Source organism: Prinia subflava, chromosome 12 (assembly GCF_021018805.1).
Source record: "Prinia subflava isolate CZ2003 ecotype Zambia chromosome 12, Cam_Psub_1.2, whole genome shotgun sequence".
Taxonomy (NCBI): Eukaryota; Metazoa; Chordata; class Aves; order Passeriformes; family Cisticolidae; genus Prinia; species Prinia subflava.
The window spans coordinates 964,974-987,309 of NC_086258.1; the positions used below are offsets into that span (position 1 = coordinate 964,974).

Below are 22,336 nucleotides of genomic sequence, written 5' to 3' on the forward strand. Positions count from 1 at the left end.
CCCTTCACTGCCGGGCACTCCAGACCTGCCCATCAACAGGCACAGGCTGCCCAGTCACCTGTGGGCACTGCACTGGCACAGGCCGGGGCAATACCTCAGAGCAATCCAGGACACAATCCAGGACAGCCTTTGGCACTGCCTGGGGCCTGTGTGTGCCTGGGAAGCTCCACGGCACTCCCTGCCAGGGTACCCAGGCACCCCCTGGCTGGGTACCCAGGGAGTGTTGCCATGCTGGCTGCAGCCACAGGTTGCTCTTTGCAGGTGAGCAGAGATGTGAAGAGCACGAGGTGCCTCAGAGAGCACCAGTGACTGGGTGTGACACATCACCTTTCCCCCAGATCTGTCAGACTAATTGCTCTTGAGCCAGTCACCAGTGTCCTCAACTCCAAATATCTGTGGGTGGGCAAAGGAAAATGCTGGATGTTGCCTACTAGCTTTGCTCATGGTTGATGCCCTCCTTGTCTTGGTGAGGGATGGGTAGGGGGAGAAACCCTCTGCATTTCCTCACCCTAACTCTTTTATCTATTTCCTAATAATAGGGGATTTATTATACACAAATATCTGGCATTCAGTGTGGCATTAATGAGATTTGTACATTTCAGCCTCATCTTCCTTATCAGGCAGTCTGTGAACTACACAGATCATGGTTCTTAATTTTTCTTCATGCCACCAATCCTTTAATCCAGGTTCAGGCTAGTCCTCCTTTTGTTTTTTTAGGCCTAGATTGTAGGAAGGGCATTATATGGCAGCACTCGACCTGAACAAAGTACTCTAAAGGGAGTCAAAGCTGTATATTGTTCCATGTAATTACAGAACAAATTCCTCTGCCTGGTGTTCTGCTGTTCTATTTCTGCCTTTCAGCACCCAATTTACATTCTAATTGCTTCTTCTCACTGTGTAGCTGCTTTATGAAGCTATAATCTCTCCTTATTACCTTCCAACCTCCAGGCTAAGCCCTCTGAAAGACTCAATGGCCAGTATGTCCCTGATTTTGCTTCTGGAGGCCAGCAGCATGTCCCCTGGCTTCTGTCCCTCGTGAGGAGGGTCCAGGGGAGGCAGCACAGCCACTGGAAGAGATCGGCCCTTTGCATTAGACAGGACAAACCAAACTGGGCTGCTGAGCACATGAACTGAGGGAGCGTTTGACCTATACAGGCTTCTTGACTCTCTCTCGTAATGAAACATTCCCTGACCATGCCTGACAAACCAATGCCATGCCTGTGTCCCCAGTCCATGCATCCTGTGCCACCAGGTCTGCTGGCACTGCAAGGTCCCTGCACTCCCAGATTTCAGAGACGTTAGGGCAATGCTGTTTCTTGGATATGGAAATCCCAGAATGACTGACTTGTTTAGGTTAGAACTGACCTCCAAAGTCATCCAGTCCAACCATCAGCGCAGCCCAGCACCACATTCACCACTAAGCCATGTGCCCAAGTGCCACATCCACATGTTCTCTGAGCACTTCCAGGGATGGTGACTTCACCCCTGCCCAGGGCTCAGGGTGCTTGAGAACCCTTCTAATCTAAACTTCCCCTGGAACAACTTGAGGCTGTTTCCTCTTGCCCTTGTCAGTTGTTCCCTGGGAAAAGAGACCGACCCTCACCTCACTACAACCTCCTGTCATCCTGAAGGCACCAAAGTGCTGCCAGGGCAATTGCAGGCCCTGTGTGCCCTCAGTGCTGTCTGCTGACACAAAACGCCCAGAGCTGGACACCCACCAACACTGCCTGCAGTTTTCCTGCCTCTGTTCTGGTTTTGCCCTCAATCCACAGTGGCAAACGCCCCAGCTGCACACGGGGAGGCAGGGGAGAGGTGTGAGCACAGGGCTGCCAAGCACCACACCCAGAGAGGCCACAGGAAGGGACAGTGGCTTTCACAGGGCACAGCCTTGGTGGCGCCTGCAGAAAGCAGCTAAAAGACATGGACACCCCTGCTGTCGCTGCACCAGTGAGACTTCAGGAGGAAGCAGCCAGGCAGAGGAAGGGACTTGAAAACAGAGTAGGGGGCAATGAGAAAACAGTTTACCAAGAGTAATCCTGAGCTGGGCAGAGGGGATTTACCCATTCACAGAGCTCTGATGTGACAGCAGCTGAATCACAGATACTGCTCCCTGCAGCCCTGTTGTGTGGCCAAAGTAACCCAGGTGAATAACCACAGGACCACAGACTGCTTTGGGTTGGCAGCAACCGTAAAGGTCATCCAGTCCCATCCCTACCATGGGCAGTAACACCTTCCACCATCCCAGGTTGCTCCAAGCCCCATCTAACCTGGCCTAGAACACTTCCAGGGATGGGCAATCACAGCTTCCCTGGGCACCCTGTGCCAGGGCCTCCCCACCCTCAGGGAGCCCTCAGCACCACTCTCATGGGACACTTGTAAAGAAGAAACAAGGAGAAAGCTGAAGGTAGCACTAGCTTAAAACTTGCAATAGCTCAATCCTGCCAGTGAGCTGCCCTTGTCCCCTCAGCTCCTGTGCTCAGTGTCACCCAGAGCTGTAACCCAAAATGCTGCATTTCAGTACCAGAGCCCAGAGCAAGAACAGGATGGTCAGCACACAGCGTGGAGACAGCAGAAACTGCCATGGACAACCAGCAAGGACGGACCCAAGGCCAGAGAGTGAGGGCAGCCCTGCCCTGAGCAGAGCTCCACTGCTCCTCGGGGTAACAGAGTCCCAACCCTCCACAGGAACCCCAGTGCTCTAACACAAACTCACACCTGCTAACAAAGTGCCCTCAAAGTCTCTTTGTAACAGCACACAGATGATAAGTAGCTGCTGAACAACACACAAAGCCTGCACTAAGATTTGCCAACAGAAATGGAAATGGAAAAGAGGAACCTTATGGATGAAGAACTCAAGCGATACTATTAAAAATAGGACTAGAACTCAAATAGAGAGCAAGATAAGAACTTTGGTGAACATTATTGTTACAGAAAGGGAAATATGCTTTTCCTCAAGCCTCTTGTCTTCCTGTGCCACTTTCCTCAGGGTCTGCATTGCATCTGCATCTCAACAGAGCAGTCTGTTGCAGAACACCGGTCTGTCAAAGGGGATTTAATTGTTCTTAAAACTGTGTTAGCTCACTTGAATTTTTATTCAAGAGGAAAAAAAGAAGAAAAAATCTGCCAATATAAAATTAATTCTTATAAAATATTTTGAATATGTTGAATGCTGTCTTTGAAACAGGTTTGGCTTTGAAATTTTAAAATCATCTGTTATGTATCAAGACAGGAAACAAAACCAGTGCCTTAGAAACAAAGCACTGGAATGACTCCTAAGGATTCTCATTTGTAGGTAGCTGAGAGGGAACTGAACACAGCCGCTGAAATGGCAAATTCTTCTTCCAAGAACACATTTCAGTCCTTTGCAGTACTCCAGGAGACACAGACACGGGACAGCACTTGCGTGGGCAAAGGCTCTGCTGCCCTGTGAACGTTTTTGGTTTGTTTGCTTCCTTGAGAGCCATCCCTTTGGCACGAGGGGAATTTAACATGTTGTAGGAGCTTATGCAATGAGGATTCTCTGGATAGCTTTGGATAAAGCCAAATGAGCAGTGTGATGGACTCTGAGCTAGCATGGCACATTCCCGCTCTCCCTAAGGAAAGGAGCAATATTTACAATATACCCTGAGCCTATGTGCTCCAGCCTTTGAGGGATGACTGTGTTTGTTGCAGGTGAAATGACTGGGGCTGTGGGAATGGGGGCACTGAGAACCCTATGGACACACACCAGGGTCAGCACCAGGCAGCAGCACAGAATTTAATTCTCTGCTTGCAGCAAGTTGAAGTGCCCAGCTTACCTGCGTGGGACTGCATGTGCTCCAGGAGATTGTTATAAAACTGGAACTGGATTCCACAAGCTCCACAGGTGTAAGGCTCTGTTTGGGAGAAATCAGTTCAGAAGAATTACACAGAGTCTGCAGGGAAGCAGCACAGGTGCATACCTCAGTGTGTTCAGCTGTGGGGCACAGCAGCTCTGCAGGGAGCCAGGGCCCGGGCAGGGCTCTGCCTCCTGGGCTGGGCTGGGCACCTCCTGCTGCTGCACTTCCTTGCCAGGGGACGGGCAGAGCACTGTGGGGAAGCTGCTGCTCTCTGTGGGCATCTCAGGCATCTGCACAAGGGTTTCTTGAGGCTGCCCACTGGCCGGCGTCTGCTCGCCCGGGCTGCTGCAGCCTGCCTTGAGCGTATCCCTGCCATTTTTGCGCCTGTGAGTAAAGCCTGGTGGATCTCCATCCAGTTCAGTCCAATTCCAGTGTCTGCTGCCTTTCCTGAGTGAGACAAGGAGCACTGGGTTGTGACAAACGCTGTAGTCAGAGGCCGGGCGTGGAGCGGTGGCATGAGGGAACTCAGTTGGGGCTTTGTGGCTGGCACCAAGTGCAGTGAGACCAGGGACTGGTGAGTGTCACGGGGCGGGGTGGCAGCAGGATGCCAGGGAAGGAGAGGTGGAGGGCAGAAAGCACAGGAACCAGGGCTGTGCCTGAAGGCTGAGAGCAGAGCAGGAGAGCCATGTGCCAGAGCAATATGGATGAGCTGGAGTGAGGCAAGAGCTAGGTGCGGAGCTCCCTCATGAGCTGAAAGATACATTTAGCCCTGCTCTATGTTGAAAGTGAATTTTTTCCACTGAATTAACCTAACAGCAAATGTTTGCAGTTGCCTGTTTAAACAGTATCAGGAAAATGCATTGGTTGACGGATGTGATCTCAAACTACAGTGCTGAAATTCGGGTACACTGCAGTTTGCCTCCGTCCCTGCAGCCACACCAGCACTGCCATCTCTCACTGGGGCATTTTGTCCTGGAGCAGGAGAATGGACAAACACATTTGGCATGTGAACAATTTAGGATACAAGTGTCTGGCACACACTCGGAGCAGGGTCTATTGCTACAATATTTCAGAAGTCTAGATCTAAGTTCAAAGGGAAAAACAATGGTGAGTGCAACCCTTGTGTATCAATGAATAAGCAAAAACACCAGCACCCTGGACAGAAGAACCAAAACCCAGGGAAGCACAAGGCAGCCTAAACCCTGTGAGAAGTCTATCTCAGGGAGCAAACTGCAAAATCCACCTCAAGCCTACAGGAATCCGTGAGGAACAACATAAAAGAGAGCATGAGCAGGTCTGTATAAGCTGTACCTCTTTGCTGTGAGGTTAAACCTTTTCCACAGAACCTACAGCCTCTGAAACGGAGCCAGTCCTGTCTGGAGTTGTGCTCAATGCTTTAACTCACTATCTGCTTGTGATGCTGCTCCTGGGCTTTGCTGCAGCATGGAAGTTTGGAAATTCAGTACTTAAGTAACTTGTGCTTGTGGAAAAGAGATGACTTGGATAGCTGAGTGGCACACAGGGATTTTAGTCCTTGGGAATTAACAGGGACTGGCTGTGTCTGCTGAAATCATCAGTAGTGAGGTAGTTGTGGTACAGTGTCACAAGAGGTACAATGCAATCTAACTGTCCAGACTTATTTTTAATTCTCAGAGAGGAGAAGGCTCCCTGTGGGTGCAAACCATCCCTCCTGGGCTCGTATTTCAGTGCCAATGACCTGTGCCTCTGCTGCTCACGGAGCCCAGACTGCTCAGATGGAAACATCACAAACTGAGGGGGCCTGACTGCCCCTTCAAGCATCAAAATTAACGTGTGAATAATCTAATGAAAGCAGCCACACTTCTGAGAGCCTGCTGACTGCTGCTGACAGGCCCCTGGCAGGTCAGAAGAGCTGTGTGACCCTCTCTCTCTGCCCCTCTGCTCTGCTGGAGCCCCTGCCCCTTCACCAGAGGGGAGAACAGACCCTGCTGTACCCCTCAGTGCTGCAGCAAGGCTGCCAGCTGCAGATGTCACCCCGCAGTCGCCTGGACACTGGCAGCTCTCGTGTGCCATTTACGCATCAGCAGACACCTGCATTCCCTTCTGCCCCCTCTGCCTGCAGTGCAGAGGAGGCAGTGGGGGAACCTCTGCTCACCACTGCAGTCCCAGGGCCCTTCTCTGCCCCCACACCAGCCCCCAGCTGCCCTGGGGGTTTTCAGCACAGCTCTTCCCCAAGCTCAGCTACAGCCTCAGCAGCAGGCAAACCCCTCACATCAGCCAGCACTCTCCAAGCTGCACATTTCCCACACTCATTTTGCTCTCCTGTTTCACTCACATTTCCTTCTCAGCTCACTTGGTTTCCCTAAGCTGCTTCACCTCTCTCCTGCTGTATTCTCAGCTATTTTATCAGCACAGACCTGTGCTATTTTTCTAGCTCTCCCCTTGCCTGGCTCCCCTTCACCCCTGCCCAGTCTCTTCTGGGTTCTCCCATCTGCATCCAGCAGGCTGTGACCACCAAGGTCTCTGCAGCTCTTCATCTCAAGCTCCTCCCTTTGGCACCACAAATCTCTGGATGCTCAGTGCAGGCAGTGAATTGGTGAAGTCTCTCATTTGTGATTCTTCTCAGAAAAATTGTGTTGATTTTCATCTCAATTCCAAAAGATGTCCCTTCTGTTCTACTCCAGAAATGTCCAACTTTGGAAACAAAATCACCACCTACTTTCAAAAGCTAATTTCATGTTCTGAAAATGCCAAAGTATTTTCTAAATAATTCTGAATCAAGGACATACAGAAGTCTAAGTTTACCACAAATAAAAATGAGCCACATTAAGAATAAGCATAAAATTTAAATTCACCCATGAATTCCAAAGTCTTTCCTGGGACCAGGGGAAGGGATGCTTATGAGGATGTGCAGAATTCCCATGGGAATGAATGAACTCACTCCACTTCCCAGAGCTCTATCAACCCTCATCCTTCTGAGCTTTCAGCTCCTGAGCCCCTCATGCTCCAGAGTGCAGAGCTAGGAACAGTCAGGCTGGCTGGAAGGAGGGTGGGATGTGCCAGAAGAGGAAGAGGGATCTGGAAGGTGGAGAGAAGAAAGAGGCAATCTGTATCCCAGACCAGGGAAAAGTTACTGCTGGAAAAGAACAGTTCACCTGGGCTGGTAATCCAGTAAATTATCCTCCCTTTGATTTCTCTTGCAAATTAGACTGGAAAAGTTGTCAAAACTGCTCTGCACACCCATCTGAGCCACACCTGTGCCCCATTCTCCTTCCCAGGAGCACAGTTCCCACCAGTGCAGGATCTCTGCTTGTCCTTCCCCCTGGGAATTTCAGCTCTTTCTTACTCAGGCTTAGGTTTATGCATCCACAGGGATCTGTTCTCCTTCAGGTGGGCTGAGCTCAGCAAAGGGCCCCCAGGTCTCCCCTTTTGCTCTCTGTCCTTCTGCTCCCAGCTGCTGGTGGTACAAGGGAAGCTGGGCCCCTCTGTGCTGCCCACATCAGCCCCCTGTGCTCATGGAGGTGTTTTCTGAGAGCAGGTCCCAACCAGCAGCTGTTGAAACCTCTTCAGTGTCTTGAGCCCCACAGAACTAATGTTCACATCTGGTTGCACAATTTAAAACATCTTTCCCAAGGCTATAATTAGACACTTTCATTAGTGCTTTACCCAGGGAGCAAGACACCAGAGCAAGGCAGCAGCTGTGTGAGCCAAGGCAGAGGAAAACCAGTGCCTGTGCTTAGGTTAAATAAATCACTCTAATTCCCATGTTAACTCTCATTGCCACATCTAAGCCAGGGAAAACAGCAGAGCCTGGTCTGCAGCCAGGAGTGAACAGGAGTTGAGAGCTTTAATAGAAAGTTTCAACAGCAAGTGCCCTGAGGTGCTCGTGCAGTGACAGACACCCAGCAGGGTGACACCACGGCTCAGCAGGGACAGCTCCCCAGGCTGCTCTTTCCTCAGCAGAAAAGACCCACATTTCAACACTTCTGTCCACATCTTGATGAAAAACAAAATGCAGAACAACTGTGAGGAAAACTTCTCAGTGTTTCCACCCAATGTTTCCATTGGCTTTAGCTTTACTAACAGCGTAACTGCACCATCCCATTACACAAACCCATGAGACAAGGCAGGAGAAACAGCAGCAGGCTCTTACAAAAACACCAGCACACCCCCAAATCAGTGGAAGTTTCTTGAAAACAGAACTTCTGTCACTTCTAGCCAGCTCAGACAGTAAGAGGCAACAAGATGCTCTGGAGCATGTTTGGAAAAGCAAAGTCCCAAATTGACCACCCTTGCCAAACATCTTGGCATTAATTGGATTTCTCTTCCCACATGAACTCGTGTCCTGAATAAGGCCATTGCTTCTCTCTCAGGTTTATAAGAGGAGGAAGAACACCTGTCCACCTCTGCTGTGGCCACACTCAGGGTGCAGCGCTCAGGGTGCAGCACTCAGGGCTGGCCCGCATCACCAGGCTGGCACAGACGGTATCACCCCCAAATCCCAGTGCCAGGAACCGAACACACTGCGAGGCAAAGGAAGAAGCTCCACCTGCTGAAAGCATCAAGGCCACAGAGCAGAATGTCCAGAAGAGATCACCTGTCCATCCATCCCAAAACCTGCTCCCTCTCTCCTCCTGCTCGCTCCCCATTTCCAATCCGTGCTCACAGGCCACAGGGAACTGGCGCTGTGCAAGTGTTTACTGAGCTGAGCCTGATAAATTTTTCTGTGTGTAAATGTAACTTAAATATGGGTTTCATTTTCAAATCTTGGTCTCAGAACATGCTCACAAAAAAACCTCCCTGAAGGCTGAAGTGATTTGGCCACCCCACACTGCATGGAAACACCCTGGAGGGTTTCTGTTGCATTTAAATTTGACACCAGAGCCACAGAAATGAGGCATTTTATTCTTTGACACCTGGACTCATAATAAAAAAACATTTATTGATGAAAACTGCTCAGAGGGCAGGACAGCAGGGCTGCAGGAAGGCAGTCCCCACCTTCTGCACAACAGACATCCATCACACTTACTTTGTAAAAGCGGGAAATGATTTGAAATCAGGGGACTTGCGGTTTCTGCAAAAAAGAAAGAGATTTAAATATTGAGACTGGCAGAGACCTTGCTGTATTCTACACAGCTCTGCCCACTTGCTCCCTGCTCCTTATCCCTACTCCACACTTCCAGAGTTATCCAGGGCAGGGCAGGATGGGAGCTCCATTTACCAGAAAATCCAACATGTCCAACCATTTTCTTTCCCTTTCTCCATTTCTCATGGCCAGAGTTCTGCATCTTTCCTGTCCAATTTAAAATGTCCAGGGATTTTAACACATACCCAATGCTACAGCAATGGAAACAAGAGGGAGGCCAGCAAAGAAAAGCCACAGGGCAAGAAACCTCTTACAAAGGCTTTCTTTGGTGCTACAGATGCAAATTCCCAATTTCACCATGCAGCTTCTTTAAACTAAAGCTGAGAGGAAACCAGGGTGTTTCACTCTTCCCTGGATGTCAAAGGAGAGAGTTCCTAAGCAGTGCAGTTACTTCAGGCTGAGAAAGCACATTTCTTGTGCAGCACACCTTGCAGGTTGCCTTTCTGTAAGGTGTGACTGAAACCCGGGTGCTGGCTGCCCCTGGGGCAAGCAGGAGTTGTCTGCATCCAGCCCCGAGTGCCCTGGAGCAGAAGCAGGGATCCCAGCACCTCACACCATGTGTGGTTTCCTACAGTTCCCAGGTGAGGTCCTTTGGGGTCAAATCCCTGCAGAAGGGCAGAAATCATTAATTATTGATGTTAAATATTCAGTCATGGACTCAGAGCATTTCCAGAAGTGTCCTAGATCCAAGGCTGTGAGCTGGCACATCCGTGACTGAGGCTCTCAGGGCTCCCTGACAGACTTGGCCCGGTTTCCTTGGAAGGAAAAGCGCCCTCATGAACTGCATGGGTCAAGCACAGGGAGCCTTCCTGCTGAACATCCCAACGTGCTGAGGAACTGAGCTGCTGAAGAGGCCTCCAGATGGCAGGGCCAGCCCGTAAGGAATGGAGATGAAGGCATGGATGATGCTTGGCAACGACATGACTGGACAGTGCTGTGGAAAGGGGACGCGTGGGAGACACCAGCTCCCACGGAATGCTGCTGATCACTTCATACATTGTGATCAGCCAGCAGTGCTCCAGGTGCTCCTGCACCTGCTGAGCTCTGTACCTGAGGCAAGATCTTCACTGAAATAAGCCCCTAACCTGGTGCTGCTGAGCAGCTGAACAGGGCAGGCTCCCCCAGGCACCCCTCTCTCGCTGTGCTTGGTCCCTGCTCCGGGAAGTGCCGTGCTCACTCAGGGAACACACAGATGGCCCTGGCACCTTCCGCAGCTCCAGGCGTTCCAGAGCTCTTGCAGCAGCCCAGCTGCACGTCAGCTTTTGAGGGGCAAACCCCAACTTCACTGTTCCCCCAGAGAAGAATATAATCCAGAGCAGGCACAGAGCCCAGCAGTGGCACAGAACACTTAAAACAGCCCAAGGAATTTTCATTGCCACCTCTGGCTGCTCTCCAGCCAGAAGTGCTGACACAGTGTCCTCATTATGCCTGCCTTCCTACTCCCATGGAAACCACTGTCAGTATGAAACAGCAGTTCAGGTACTCAATACAACACTGTTTTATGTGAAGGAAGACTCTCTTAGGATTTTTCTGGTCTTCATAACTGGACAATTTTTTATCCATGCTTTGTCAGGTCCCTGTTACAGCACAGTCACTTCCACTAAAGCCATCCAGGCAACAATCATAGAAATACCAGAGTTTGACTGATTAATAATATATCACCTTGCACTGGGGCTTTGTAATCTTTCCCTCCACAGATTCTCCAGGCAAAATGAGAGTTCAGGTTTTTCTGCCCACGCGTTCTCTCAGGGGCTCTGCTGGCCATGCCCTGCCCAGGGCAGTGTCTGTGCTTGCAGACTGCAATCCTCAGCCCTACCCCTGGCTGCGTGTCCCAGTGCTGCTGAGTGCTCCTTGCCTCAATGCTTTCTTATGAATTGCCTCAATTCTTCCCCAGTGTCCCAAGGCTCTGGAGCAATTGGCAGGATATCACCCACAGAGACTGGCTGCTGAGTGGTTATTTTAACCCAGATATATTTCTTCCTGTCTGCAAGTTGCCTGTTGAATATGAGAAGTCTGGAACAGCTTAAATGAATGTGGCACCAGAAATAAACAGTTCATTCCTAGAAACCTCAGTTCCACACAAATGCCCAGAGGACACAGTGACTTATTTATGCAACCAAGCAAAGTGACACCTTCTTAACTGAACCTCTCCCTGTGTGACTCTCATTCTCCTGGTGGGAACTGCACTCAGCTCCTGACCCTCCTTCTGGGCACAGCACTTCAGGCTGCTTTGAAAATACAGCTCTGTCTATTTGTGCAATTGTGTTGCCCCACCATCAGCACACCCTGTGCAGTGCACAGAGCTGGAACTCACAGAACAACTCCCCCTTCCCCTTTTCCTCACTCCTCAAATTTGGTCATTGGCTCTCCCAACTCCATGGAGACTTGTAGCACTCACAAACCAACTACAGACAAGAACAAGAATTACCAGATGAATGTTAATTGAAGTTGTTTGTGCTCACAGAGCCTGAGAGGCAGCTGGATGCACCTCAGGAGGCAGAGGCATGGGGGCTGGCTGTGGTAATGTCACACTGCAAAGAGTAATGAAGAATTATTATGCCACAAACACTAAAGCTGCACTCACCCACCAAAGATGCTATCCTAAAAATGCTGTCTTTCCAGCAGAAATCCCCCCAGATGGCCTGCATGATGGCTGGATTACAGGGGATGAGCAAAGGGGGACGTATGGCCACACCAGGGAAGAAAGCTTGTGATTTCTGAAAATCCATGTTTAAAATCTAGTCCTGTGTCCTTTAAGTCCTGACAATGGGAGATTCTCAGGCTTTTCCAAGAATTTTTACTCTAAATAAAATGTAGGAAATCAAAATTTTTTGGTCTCAATCTCATCTCAGCTTGGCATGAACTGATTCAAAAAACAGAAGGCATTTCCATTGACCCTCTCCCCAGTCTGGAATAAACAGTGCTGGAAAGCAAAGCTTCCCTGTGTAAATAGAAATGAAAAGTGTTGACGTTTTAAAAACTCTAAATGCTAAAATTTGTTGCACTGGAAGTTCTGACAGTAATAGTTCCCTAAAGCAGCAGATGAAATTGAGACACATTTATACAGCTTAAATCAACCTTGAAAGTTCAAAATATTTCCCAATTCCCTACATAATGATAACTGTTCTCTTTCACATCCGTAACACTGAGCAAATTCAGACTTCAACAAACACTGCCAATTTCAATTAGATGATTTAACCCTAATTAAATTTGCCCTTTGATGGCTGTATTCAAAGGTGTTGAAACTAAAGAGCCTTTTTTCTCCTTTTTTGCCTTTATTTTACTTCTTGGATTCTCACAATTCCCTTAATCCCTCTCAGCCTTCATTTCACAAAGGAGTTATCCACAGTGCCCAAAATATTGGCTCAAGTTGCATTAGGCTGTAAACACTCGAATTAGAGATGGCTCTTGTTCCTGTCTGGAGTCAGAGAAGCGAGAGCCCAGGAAGATCCCAAAGCTGGGAGCCCTGTGGTGACAGAGGGCACCAGAGCAGGGCCCAGCCCCAGCCAAAGGCTCCTCTCCAACCACACAGGGATGAAAAGGAAGGCAGCAACCTTCACTATGGCCCAAACACTCAGCTCAGCCCCTTTCTGCAGATTTCCCCACCCATGCTCAGGCTGATCATCTCTGCCTTTTACATTGCACAAGCTGGCCTTGAAATATTGCTTGGCCTCTTGAGAACCGAGACCAGAAAACCCCAACATGTGTCAAGAGTCAGCAGAATGACCCCTGCCAGGGAGGGCTGACTTGAAAGCAGCTTTATGGCACCCTAAGGAATAACAGCTTCTGCTGTTCATCCCAGTGAGCCAATTCCATGCTTCAGGATCAGGCACTGCTTTCTGGACCTCCCTTAGCTCAGCAGTTGATGAACAGAAGCTCCATGTGACTTGGGACCTCTGCTGCTTGTGCTCCCGAGGCAGCAGAAGGGAGCAATTGGAACATTTTAAAAAGATGCTATTTTTAAAGCACTGTGGAACTTCCAGGTTTCATCAAAAAGCAAGTTCAAGTGGCTGTGGAGACCCTTTTCCATGAGTATATGGGATATTCTCCAATCATAAGGTGGATGACAGCTCAAGTCCTTCACCCACTCCCTGTCTCCATCCCGCCCTGCGGGGAGACAAAGCTGGGACTCAAATCAGGCCCAAAGCAGTGTTTGCCAGGCAGCACAGAGCTGCTGTTTCATGGGCAGCCAGATGCCAGGTCACACAGATAAGGATGCCAGGTACCTGCTTTCACTGTGACAAGGACTAGGGTTGTGTGCATAGGGAAGAGACATCTGAAATCCAACATTTTCCATTCTAGTTCCATTCTCATTCCCACTCAGGACTCCTTGCAGCATTCCACCCCAGTGTATTTTAGGTGGTTTTAGTAGCTGACTTCCTGCTCTGCTTGCCCTGCCTCTCACTCCAGACACCAAGGGGTCTGTGCCACTGCAGTCAGGATGGTGACACAGGGAAAAAAGCAGAATGTCCGCAGCTGGGTGGCCTAAAAAACTCCTGCTGCTCTCTTGAGTGGCTCTGTATCCCAGCCTGTGACACAAAACTCACACTCACAGAGAGCAAGAGCCATCAGGCATTTAACAAGGCCAAGCCACACAGCTTTTGGCTGCTCAGCTGGGACCTACATTTACCTCCCAAACCTGGTGACTGTTCCTTACAGCAGCAGTTTGGTGACAACCAAACAGCAGATGGGAGTGGGAAGACAGAAGTCTCCATCCTTCTGTCATTCCCCACCACATTACCACCACCTGCTTCCCTGCCTGGGAGAAATCTGCTGGCTGGAGCACAAGAGAGGACAAGCCAATGGTGCCAGGATCACCCAAGAGTTCCCAGCCCACATGTGACACTAAGCCACATGGTGTTTGTCCCACCCACTGAGACACAGCCATGGAAAGAAGGAAAACGGGGAGGTTGGACATGTCAACTCTTCCAAAAGGCAGCTACAGAGAGCTTTGCCTGGACACTGAGCACAGAGAGCTCTCCAGGGCCTCTCTGATCACCAGTGACAGTCACAGTGACTGGTGATGCTCACCCAGGCTGCTGTCAATGAGGCCATTGGGACTGCTGAGAACTGGAAGGCATAAAAGGAGAAATGGCTTGGTGCAAGGGCTGGAAAAGAGCACTGAATGGGACATGTAGGAAGCAGCACAAAAATGGAGCCAAAGGGGGAAAACAGGGCTGGGGAAGAAAAGAGGATGTAGGATAGATAAAGGATGGAAAAAGGGAAAAGGTTTATAGATCCTCATACACCAGCCTGGCTTTGAGGAGCATGTCAGCTGCTTAATGCAGAAAGGAAGTGCTTCTAACCAGAGCCCAACTCCCCTCAAACCAGTCCTGGGCAGCTCACTTGAGTTCCTCAGGTTTCCTGGCTCAATCAAAGGTTAAGATGAGTACCTTGCAACTCCCCTGCAGCCTGCCAGGCCCCCGACTGAGCCACTAAAATAAACTACATGTGGTGCAGACAGAAACATTCCTTACAGGGAAACAAGATGAGCAAATCATATGAAACTTGCTACTCCACTTGTAAGAATTTCTGCCTTTGTTTTGGTTTTTTCTATGATTTAAACGTTGCAGTCCAGAAAGAAACAGATGGAGGAGAATGAGTGTAATGTGAGCTGGTTCAAGGAGATGGCAGGGACAGTCTGGGAGATGTGTCACAGCAACAGTGGGTCAGTATTAAATAGTTCAGAAAGAACTGAAGTACAGCCACTCTTTGTGTGTGTTTCTTGCCAGAGCTTCCTGGACAGGTTCATGCTACAGGTTCACCTCCCCTCCTGCAAAACTTGACAAGAGCAGCCAGCAGGTTTACAATGCAGCTTTCTTGGCTTCAGGAACGAGCTGTCTGATAGGAAGGAAGATATTTCTGCCCTTCCTTTGTTGGCTGTACAGGGTTTGACAGGAATGAAATAGGTACAGTCTCAGGCTGCTGCTTTCCAAGGGCTCCAGAGGAGTCAGGGCCCCAAGTGGTGTATTGGCATTTACAGATGTGCACTTAAAGGCTTTGAAACCCTTCAAAACACTGACAGTACCCACAGAAGACAAGACACGAGCTGCTGAGAGGCCAGGGCCATGACCAGGGCTGCAGCCAGGCTGGGAACTCTGGTAGTCAGTGACTACACTGCCCTGAGACATGTCTGACAGCCAGGCTGGGCTCACTGACCAGGGCCTGGGCAGCCCCAAGGACTCCTGACTGTCCAGCAGGAGCAGGAGTAAGGGCCTGAAACAGAGTCAAGCTCACCTGATGGGTTCTGCTTACACCTCTTTTCTTTAGGTTTTTCCGTCCCCGAATGACCAGCTGCAATTGTGGCGAACGATGGATTAGTACAGGATTGTTCCCCAAAACACAACACACAATATTTTAGCAACAAACAACGTTTTTCCCCATTCCCCATCACCCACTCTGCTACCACACATGGGTTTCCCAAAACCACATCACTGCTTTTCAACATGGTTCCAGAAAGCCCCTTGCTTCTGAGGCAGATATAACCCCCAAAGACACTGTGTAACCTGCTCCAGAGAGATACCCCACCCCTTACCTGTCCATTCCAGCCAGAGGCATTGCCAACACCACATATTATGCTTCTTTTGGATGGGGAATGGAGGGAGGCCAGGCTTTTCTGCTGGCATGTTAATTATCTCTGCAGCAAGATGCCAAAATTATGTTTCATCTGGTCTGCCACTTTTGCTCCAATTAGGGAGCATGAAGAATGGTAGTGGCCCACTGGAAGGCCAGGCAACACATAGACAGGATAAAAACCTTGCACAAAAAATATATAGGTGGTGGATCTGTACCAAATTGTCTAGGCCACTGGTTATGTTCAGTTACTACCACTTGGACTTAATGCTGTAAGGAAACTGCACAAGTGGAGGGGATTTTCATTCCTTCTAGCACATGTATTTTGGTCTCACATACATCTGATTCACTGTGACCTCCATGTAGTGACTGCACAAACAGCTGGACAAGGGTTATAATGATATTTAAATAAACAGTCATGCTCAGCATCACTGTAACCTGCAAACTGCTGTTCTATCCACAGTCCTCAAACTTTGCTGCTTGCAAATGTCATTGCTCCACCAGGACTGCACTGATACACAGACACAGCACAAGTACTGCTTGATCTCCATCCATCCTTTCTCCACATCTTGGCTCCCCTCTGAAAAGTCTATGCTCAAGTACCTGGTCCTTGGCAGCAGAATTTCCAACATCCCCTGTTTGACAGGGCTGGAGTGCCAGAAACCTGGGGAGGAGGGAGAGTAACCCAGGAGAGCTGGCTGCCCTTGAGCTTAAACAAGGTACCCCATAACACATCAACATTCACTGAGCACAGCTGGATCCTGCTTGGAGAAGAACACAGAAGCAGCAGGAAGGGGTGACCACACTTACCACTGGAGTTCTGGGAATTGCTGTTTGTTTCTTCAAAGTTGTTTTGCACTTTGCCTTCCACTCTTCTGCTGAAAGCACCTTCTGCTGGGTGGAGAATAAACCAGGAATGGTGTCTGGTCAACACTGGATACAGAACCAGGCAGACAGGAGGCAAGGCATGCTCCTGTGCCACATAATTATAGACCCTGAATACAGCAGAAAGGTCAAATACCTCATTTTGGAGGCAAATGGGCCAGATTCAGTGAAGGAATAACAGGTGGGTATTTTTCTTGAATGCCTTCTGGCTGAGGTGGCCTGGATTGGCTCTTAGGGAGCCCATGAACACCAGTCCTGACTGAACCAGAAAGGTCATGGCTTCCTCCCCTGCAAAAAAACCCAACCCTTATCTTACTCTTCCTTAAGGTAACAAGCAGCCCTCAAAGCCTGTGAGCACAGGTGACCAGTCTGAGACTGAACTTGGGGCCTCAGCACCACACCAAAGTGTCACCTACAGAAGCACTGTGCCAGCTTTCCTTGTGCTTCCCAGTCACCTGCGTTCCTTTCATAAACAGCCTCCTGGAAATGTTGAAGCAGAGGCCTGAAGGGTTGTCTCAGGGCCTGCTCACAATGTCTGGAAAAGCTGTGGAAGATCCTCTGGCTCTGTGCCTCCCAACAGTGCCCTTGTCCCCAGAGCCCCGCTGGGGCCAGGCAGGCCAGCCCTGCTGCTGGCAGGGCACTGCTCTGCACACTGCAGCCACTGCACAGGGCAGTGCCAGTGACTGTACTGGGAGGGCTCCTCCCGTGGGCCCAGGGGCTTCCTGCCCCTGGCAGTGGCCAGAGTCCCGAAGCATCACTGCACTGCACAGCTCGGGGCCTCCCACCCTGCTCGAGCTGGTGTCCCTCAGTACCTGAGGTCCTGTCTCACTTCACTGGGTTTGCAATATCCAGGGAAATGGATCTACTGTAGTAGCTCCAAGGATAAACTAGAGATTAAAAAAAAATGAACTGGCCAAAGCAATGTGTGTGGCCTGTGCTGGACAGGCCCTTGCCCTGCACTCTCATTCTGGAGCCCACTGTCACCTGTGTGGGCACGGCCTGGCCTGGCTCTGCTGGGCTCAGCCTGCAGACTGGGCAGGGCTGAGGACTCAAGTCTTTCATTCAGGAGTGATGAGGACTGCTGAAAACTGGTGCCAGATCATGATTTTATTCCTGCAGATCACTGGAGTGGTCACAACTGCTGTCAGGACTTGGCAGAGGCCCTGGCTCCCTGCAGGCTCCCAGGGTTGCAGTGTGGCTCACACACGTGGGCTTTGGGGCTACCAGAGACCTGAACTGCAGGAACAGCCCAGCCCGTGGATTTTGGCCCAGCCAGTCCTCAGTGGACCCTTCCAAGTCCTGAGCAGGCTTCTCAAACTCTCAATCAATTACACTCCTGACTCCTAAAATTCTGGAGAATGAGCAAACTCGGTAACCAAATCAACTGAAACAGAAACACATCAAACAGGGCTGAAAAGAACTGGAGACATTATCCATCTATGCCACTTGACAGATAAGTAATAGAAACAAGAGGCCTTAAGTAACAGGAAAATCAGACAGTGACATAATGGTTGGGTCAACCCACCCCTCCCAAGAGACCCAGGTTCAAGTCCTGGCTTATGTCACAAGTGGAAGTGAGATGGAGGTCTCCAAAGATCTTTGTATAGAATTTGCATGGTGGTTTTGCCTTCATCCCTTAGCTTCCCACAAAACCTCCCCCAAGTCAGGCAGTAAGAAAAATCTGGTTTAATGTACCTGCTTGGTCTTACTGTGCCCTTCCCACACTGAGGGGGCAGCTCACTCTGTTCTCTCTCCTTGTATTGCAACCTTTTGAATTTGAAGCACTATTATCTGCATGGACCAAGTCCTTGGCAGCTGTGGATATGTGTCATCCAACAAAATCCATCCTTGTTCAGCATCCATGGCCTCTCTCACTGCAGCCACCTCTCATATTCAGCATCTGTCCATGCCAGACATTCTAGGGCTGTTTAAACACCATCTGATTGACCAGCCCTTCTTCTGCACCCAAATGGAATCTCTATCCATCAATCCCACACACTTAAGAGAGTGCTTCCCAGTGGACTGCACATGGTACACTGTTTCACATCCTATTTACTAACTGTTATTTTTCAGCAGTCTTTGCTCTCTTTTTTTAAAAAAAAATTTTTTAGGCTTGATCTTGTTCAGAAAGAGGAAACTGAGACAATGGGAGGATGAATCTTAACTTGCATTTTCTAACTCCTCACTAAAGGTTCTGTAATACTGATTTTTCTGTTTATCTTTGGAGGTTCCTGTGGGGAATGGAGCACTGTGAAAACACCTGTACTCCATTTCACTTCCAAAGGCAGAGGCCTAGCCCTGAAAACATCACCTTGAGGGAAACAAACACTAAATGCCAAACAGTGCTGAAAACCAAGCAGAAATTCCCCATTCCTGACAAGTCATTGCACCAATCCTTGTCAGGAAACTTCTCCGTTTGTGACACCAGGATTTGAAACAGGATCTTTTGTACCTTGTGGTTACCATGATGTTTAACAGAAACAACTTGTCACTGGGAAGAGAGAGTAAAGGATCCAATCCCCTCAACTGCTTCTGGGGGCAGCTTTTCTGGGACAGCCACAGATGGAGCAGACTGAGACTAGGAAGGGTCAAAACCCAGGGCAGGACTGGACAGTAAGCAGTTCAGAAAGCTGAAAGACAATTGGTACCTGTGATGGCCTTGCTTCCCGGGGATCCGGAATTTGGAGCACGGAACATCTGGGACTGGGACGCGGGCGGGACCCCGGAGGGAGTGCGGTGCAGGAGGCTGGAACAGCGGTTTATGGACGCCGGAGACTTTTTGCTGGACTGGCTTGTCTGTGTCTTCACTGCCACGAAGAGTGGAGATCGAGAGAACTCTGGATATGAACACGCAGAACTAGTGCCTGCACAGCCAGGGAGCTCCCAGAGCGGGGCCTGCTGGGGCTGCTGATCCACCGAGCCCCCGGGCAGAGCTGGGCTCCCCCTCACCCAAGGGGACACTGGGGAAGCTCGTTTGTTCCCTTCCACACCTCTACCTGCCACAGGACCAACCCAGCAAGAATCACCCATCCATCCAGGAGCACTGAGTGATTTCCATGGCCTGGCTGCGGGCACCTGCAGCTCTGGCCTCCATTTCTATGGACTGAATTTTGGGAGCAGGTTTCTAAACTACTCAGAGCTCTGAGTAGGCAGTAGTTTACATCTTTGTTTCTTGAGCTTGAATAAATCCTAGTAATCTGCTGCTACATATATTGTCTCTTTGACCAAATACAAAGGAAAGGGCACTGTTGGGTATGGAATGGAATTAGGAGGCAGAGTGAGTAAAGGCTTTTGGTCCCATCTCTAGACTGATGACATGCATAGAAATTCTGAATATTACTGGGATACACTGCTCTTTGAATGCATCTGTATTTTGGTCTCTGCAGCATATAGTGAGAATCACCAGGAATTTTCAATGCCAAAAATCAGCCAAAACACCTTCAGGAGGACAGCCCTTCATCTGGGCATCACATGGATTAAATAAACCATTACATAAATGGAGAAACCCCCTCCATTCCTAAGGGGCCTCTTCTATGGAAATTTGGATATGGGTCCTGAAGCCTCAGTCCCACTCCAACCACATGTCATGAAAAATTACTAACAAGGAAGGTTCAACTAACCCACAGTCCCAGCTCCCTACCAGTGCTTTTTACAGTGATACTGTGGGATGCCTAAAGGTGGAGGGACAACAGCAGCACCTGCACATCCTACACATTGTGAGTGAGAAATACTCATCCACACTGAGCAGCTCTCAGGGGAACACCACGGCAGCACCACAGCCTGACTCTGAAACAGGGGAGAAGTCCTCCAGGCTGGGACAGGATGCTCATTTCCAAAATCCCAGGACACTTTACAGACCTTGACTGTAACTGGCTCTCACCTTCATTAGCGGCACTGGGGACTGGGAGTGTCTACATTCACAGAGGGTTGCAGTTCCAGGGGTTTTGCTTCACTTGCTCTGACACACAGCCCCAGGCTGACATTTCCTCACATCAATGTAGCTCTGCAGGAGATTATGGTGGTTTTCTCACAGTTTATTCAGGATACTTCTCTGCTTGGTCTCCAGCCAGATAAATAGGCAGGAGGCTTGTTTTGCTCTCTGTACTTCCTTTCAATCTCCATGGATAATCCTCCTCCAGATGCTGCCAAACTGCCAGCAAAAATGTAGTCAGATATGAAAATTTCCAGCTTGTGGATCATCTGCTTCCCAGGAGGGCCATTCCCACCAATGGCTGCTTTATTCCCCATCCATGCCACAAGAAACAGCCATCAGCAACTCTTCAGTTCCAGACACAGTGAGCATCACTGCACATCCTCTGCAACCCACATACTGTTCTGGGGCCTGAGGACAAGTCTCAATGCTGTGATGACCTACAAAATTTATTCTTCTTCATCCCAAATGAAACAAACAGTATGTCTTCAATCTGAGACCCTACAGAGAAGGCTGCTCCGTCTGATACTCAGCAGAGAAAGAGTTTTGAACAGCAGTGCAAGACAGACAAAGGAATATCAGTTCTAGCAGTCTGGAGGAAGCTAACAGTTCATTAGGAAAAAAATGTTCAGTCTGTACTTCATCAGATGCCAAATTCCCTCCGAAGGCTGAACAACACATGTAGAGAGCATCACACAGCTCTTCTGCTCCACTCTGGAAAAGTCACCTTCACTGTGGAACTCACAGCCTCAGGCTGATGAAAAGGCCAAGATGTTTCTAAAAGTGAAAATCTTGAGTTGCTGAATGGCCACAAAAACCTCCCACCTCAAGATCTGCAGCAAGACTGGAGACAGCACTGTGGGCAGTGACCTCCTAACTGCTGCTGTGGAGCTTTTCAAACCCTCTCAGAAGGCAGCGGAGCCCCAACCCGGTGGAAGCTGCAGTGATGTGGAGGGTGATTCTCACTGCATGGTCTGCAGGCAGCCAACTCAGGGCTTTGTGCTGCAGCCCTGCAGGATGGCCCAGGGTGTGCTGAAGGACACACTTGGTGCAGGAGATGCTGAGAACAGTGGGGGGTCCAGCCTGGCAGCAGGAAAAGCTCGATAACTGCTGGGCTTGGTTAGCATGGCTGCAGAGGAGCTCCAGAGTGACACTGAGGTTGAAAAGGCTGAGCTGCTCCTTGGAGAGCAATCAGAAATTTCCAAGGGGGTCAGGAAGGCAGTGCCAGTTCTCAGATCCCTCCTGACCCAGAGCTGGTGCATGCCCTGCCTGAGGGTGGAGAACAGACTGGAGAACACTCAGAGGAGACAAGAGGATAACCAAAGGCCAAGAACAGCAAAGCTTACAATAGAAACACAAGCCACTCCTGTGATTTAACCAGGGCCTGAAGAGCAGGCTAGACCAGGTCTAGAAAAGGCCAGAAACTCGGTAACTTAGTCCTCCTTCACTGAGCAGACAAGGTTATAAATAGAACCCAGTGCTCAAAGCTACAGCTGGCTAATTTTAGTCTTAATTTAGTGGAGGCAATAATTCATCAAAATAATTACCTTATGAGATTGCTGCATTTTTGTCACTCAAACACAAGATTAGATGTCACTCTAAAGCATATCTGTGTGCAATTCAACCAAGGCAATCCTACAGAATGTGTTTCTCCAGGCAGTCCAGAGATCACAGTGGTCCCTCCTGGCTTTCCTGGTTTTGAGAAGACCTTAAAGTCCTGTGATTGGTAAGCTGTGGCAGCAAGGAGAAAATCTGGCACACAAATCCACACACTACCACGATGTACCACCACAACAGGAACCACATTGTCTCAGCAATATCACTTTTTCCAAGTAAAAATGCTGGTTAATAATTTGTGTATGGTATTTGTTTAGAAAGATCTAGTCAGGATGGGTAGGGAAGCATTTTGATGGTTCAGATGGAATTGTACCATCACCTATGGAGAAAAAACTGCCTTCACTGAATGTGTTGGAAAAGGATTCCTTAACAATGGCCTGAAATTCC

At 49.4% G+C, this 22,336-nt stretch overlaps 1 protein-coding gene across 13 annotated transcripts in view; it reads right to left on the reverse strand.

The window, feature by feature from the left end:
- Positions 1-22,336, reverse strand: part of ZNF618 (zinc finger protein 618) — a 147,083-nt gene that overhangs the window by 11,221 nt on the left and 113,526 nt on the right. For 6 of the 13 annotated variants that reach the window (XM_063410097.1, XM_063410093.1, XM_063410092.1 and 3 more), the window contains 5 exons: positions 19,050-19,238; positions 16,327-16,410; positions 15,181-15,237; positions 8,827-8,871; positions 3,798-3,875 (listed from right to left, as the gene is read on the reverse strand). In XM_063410097.1, coding sequence (XP_063266167.1) covers positions 3,798-3,875; positions 8,827-8,871; positions 15,181-15,237; positions 16,327-16,410; positions 19,050-19,238 — 453 coding nt within the window. The remainder of the gene's footprint in view (positions 1-3,797; positions 3,876-8,826; positions 8,872-15,180; positions 15,238-16,326; positions 16,411-19,049; positions 19,239-22,336) is intronic. The other 7 variants (XM_063410087.1, XM_063410099.1, XM_063410098.1 and 4 more) reach the window with 4 other exon arrangements.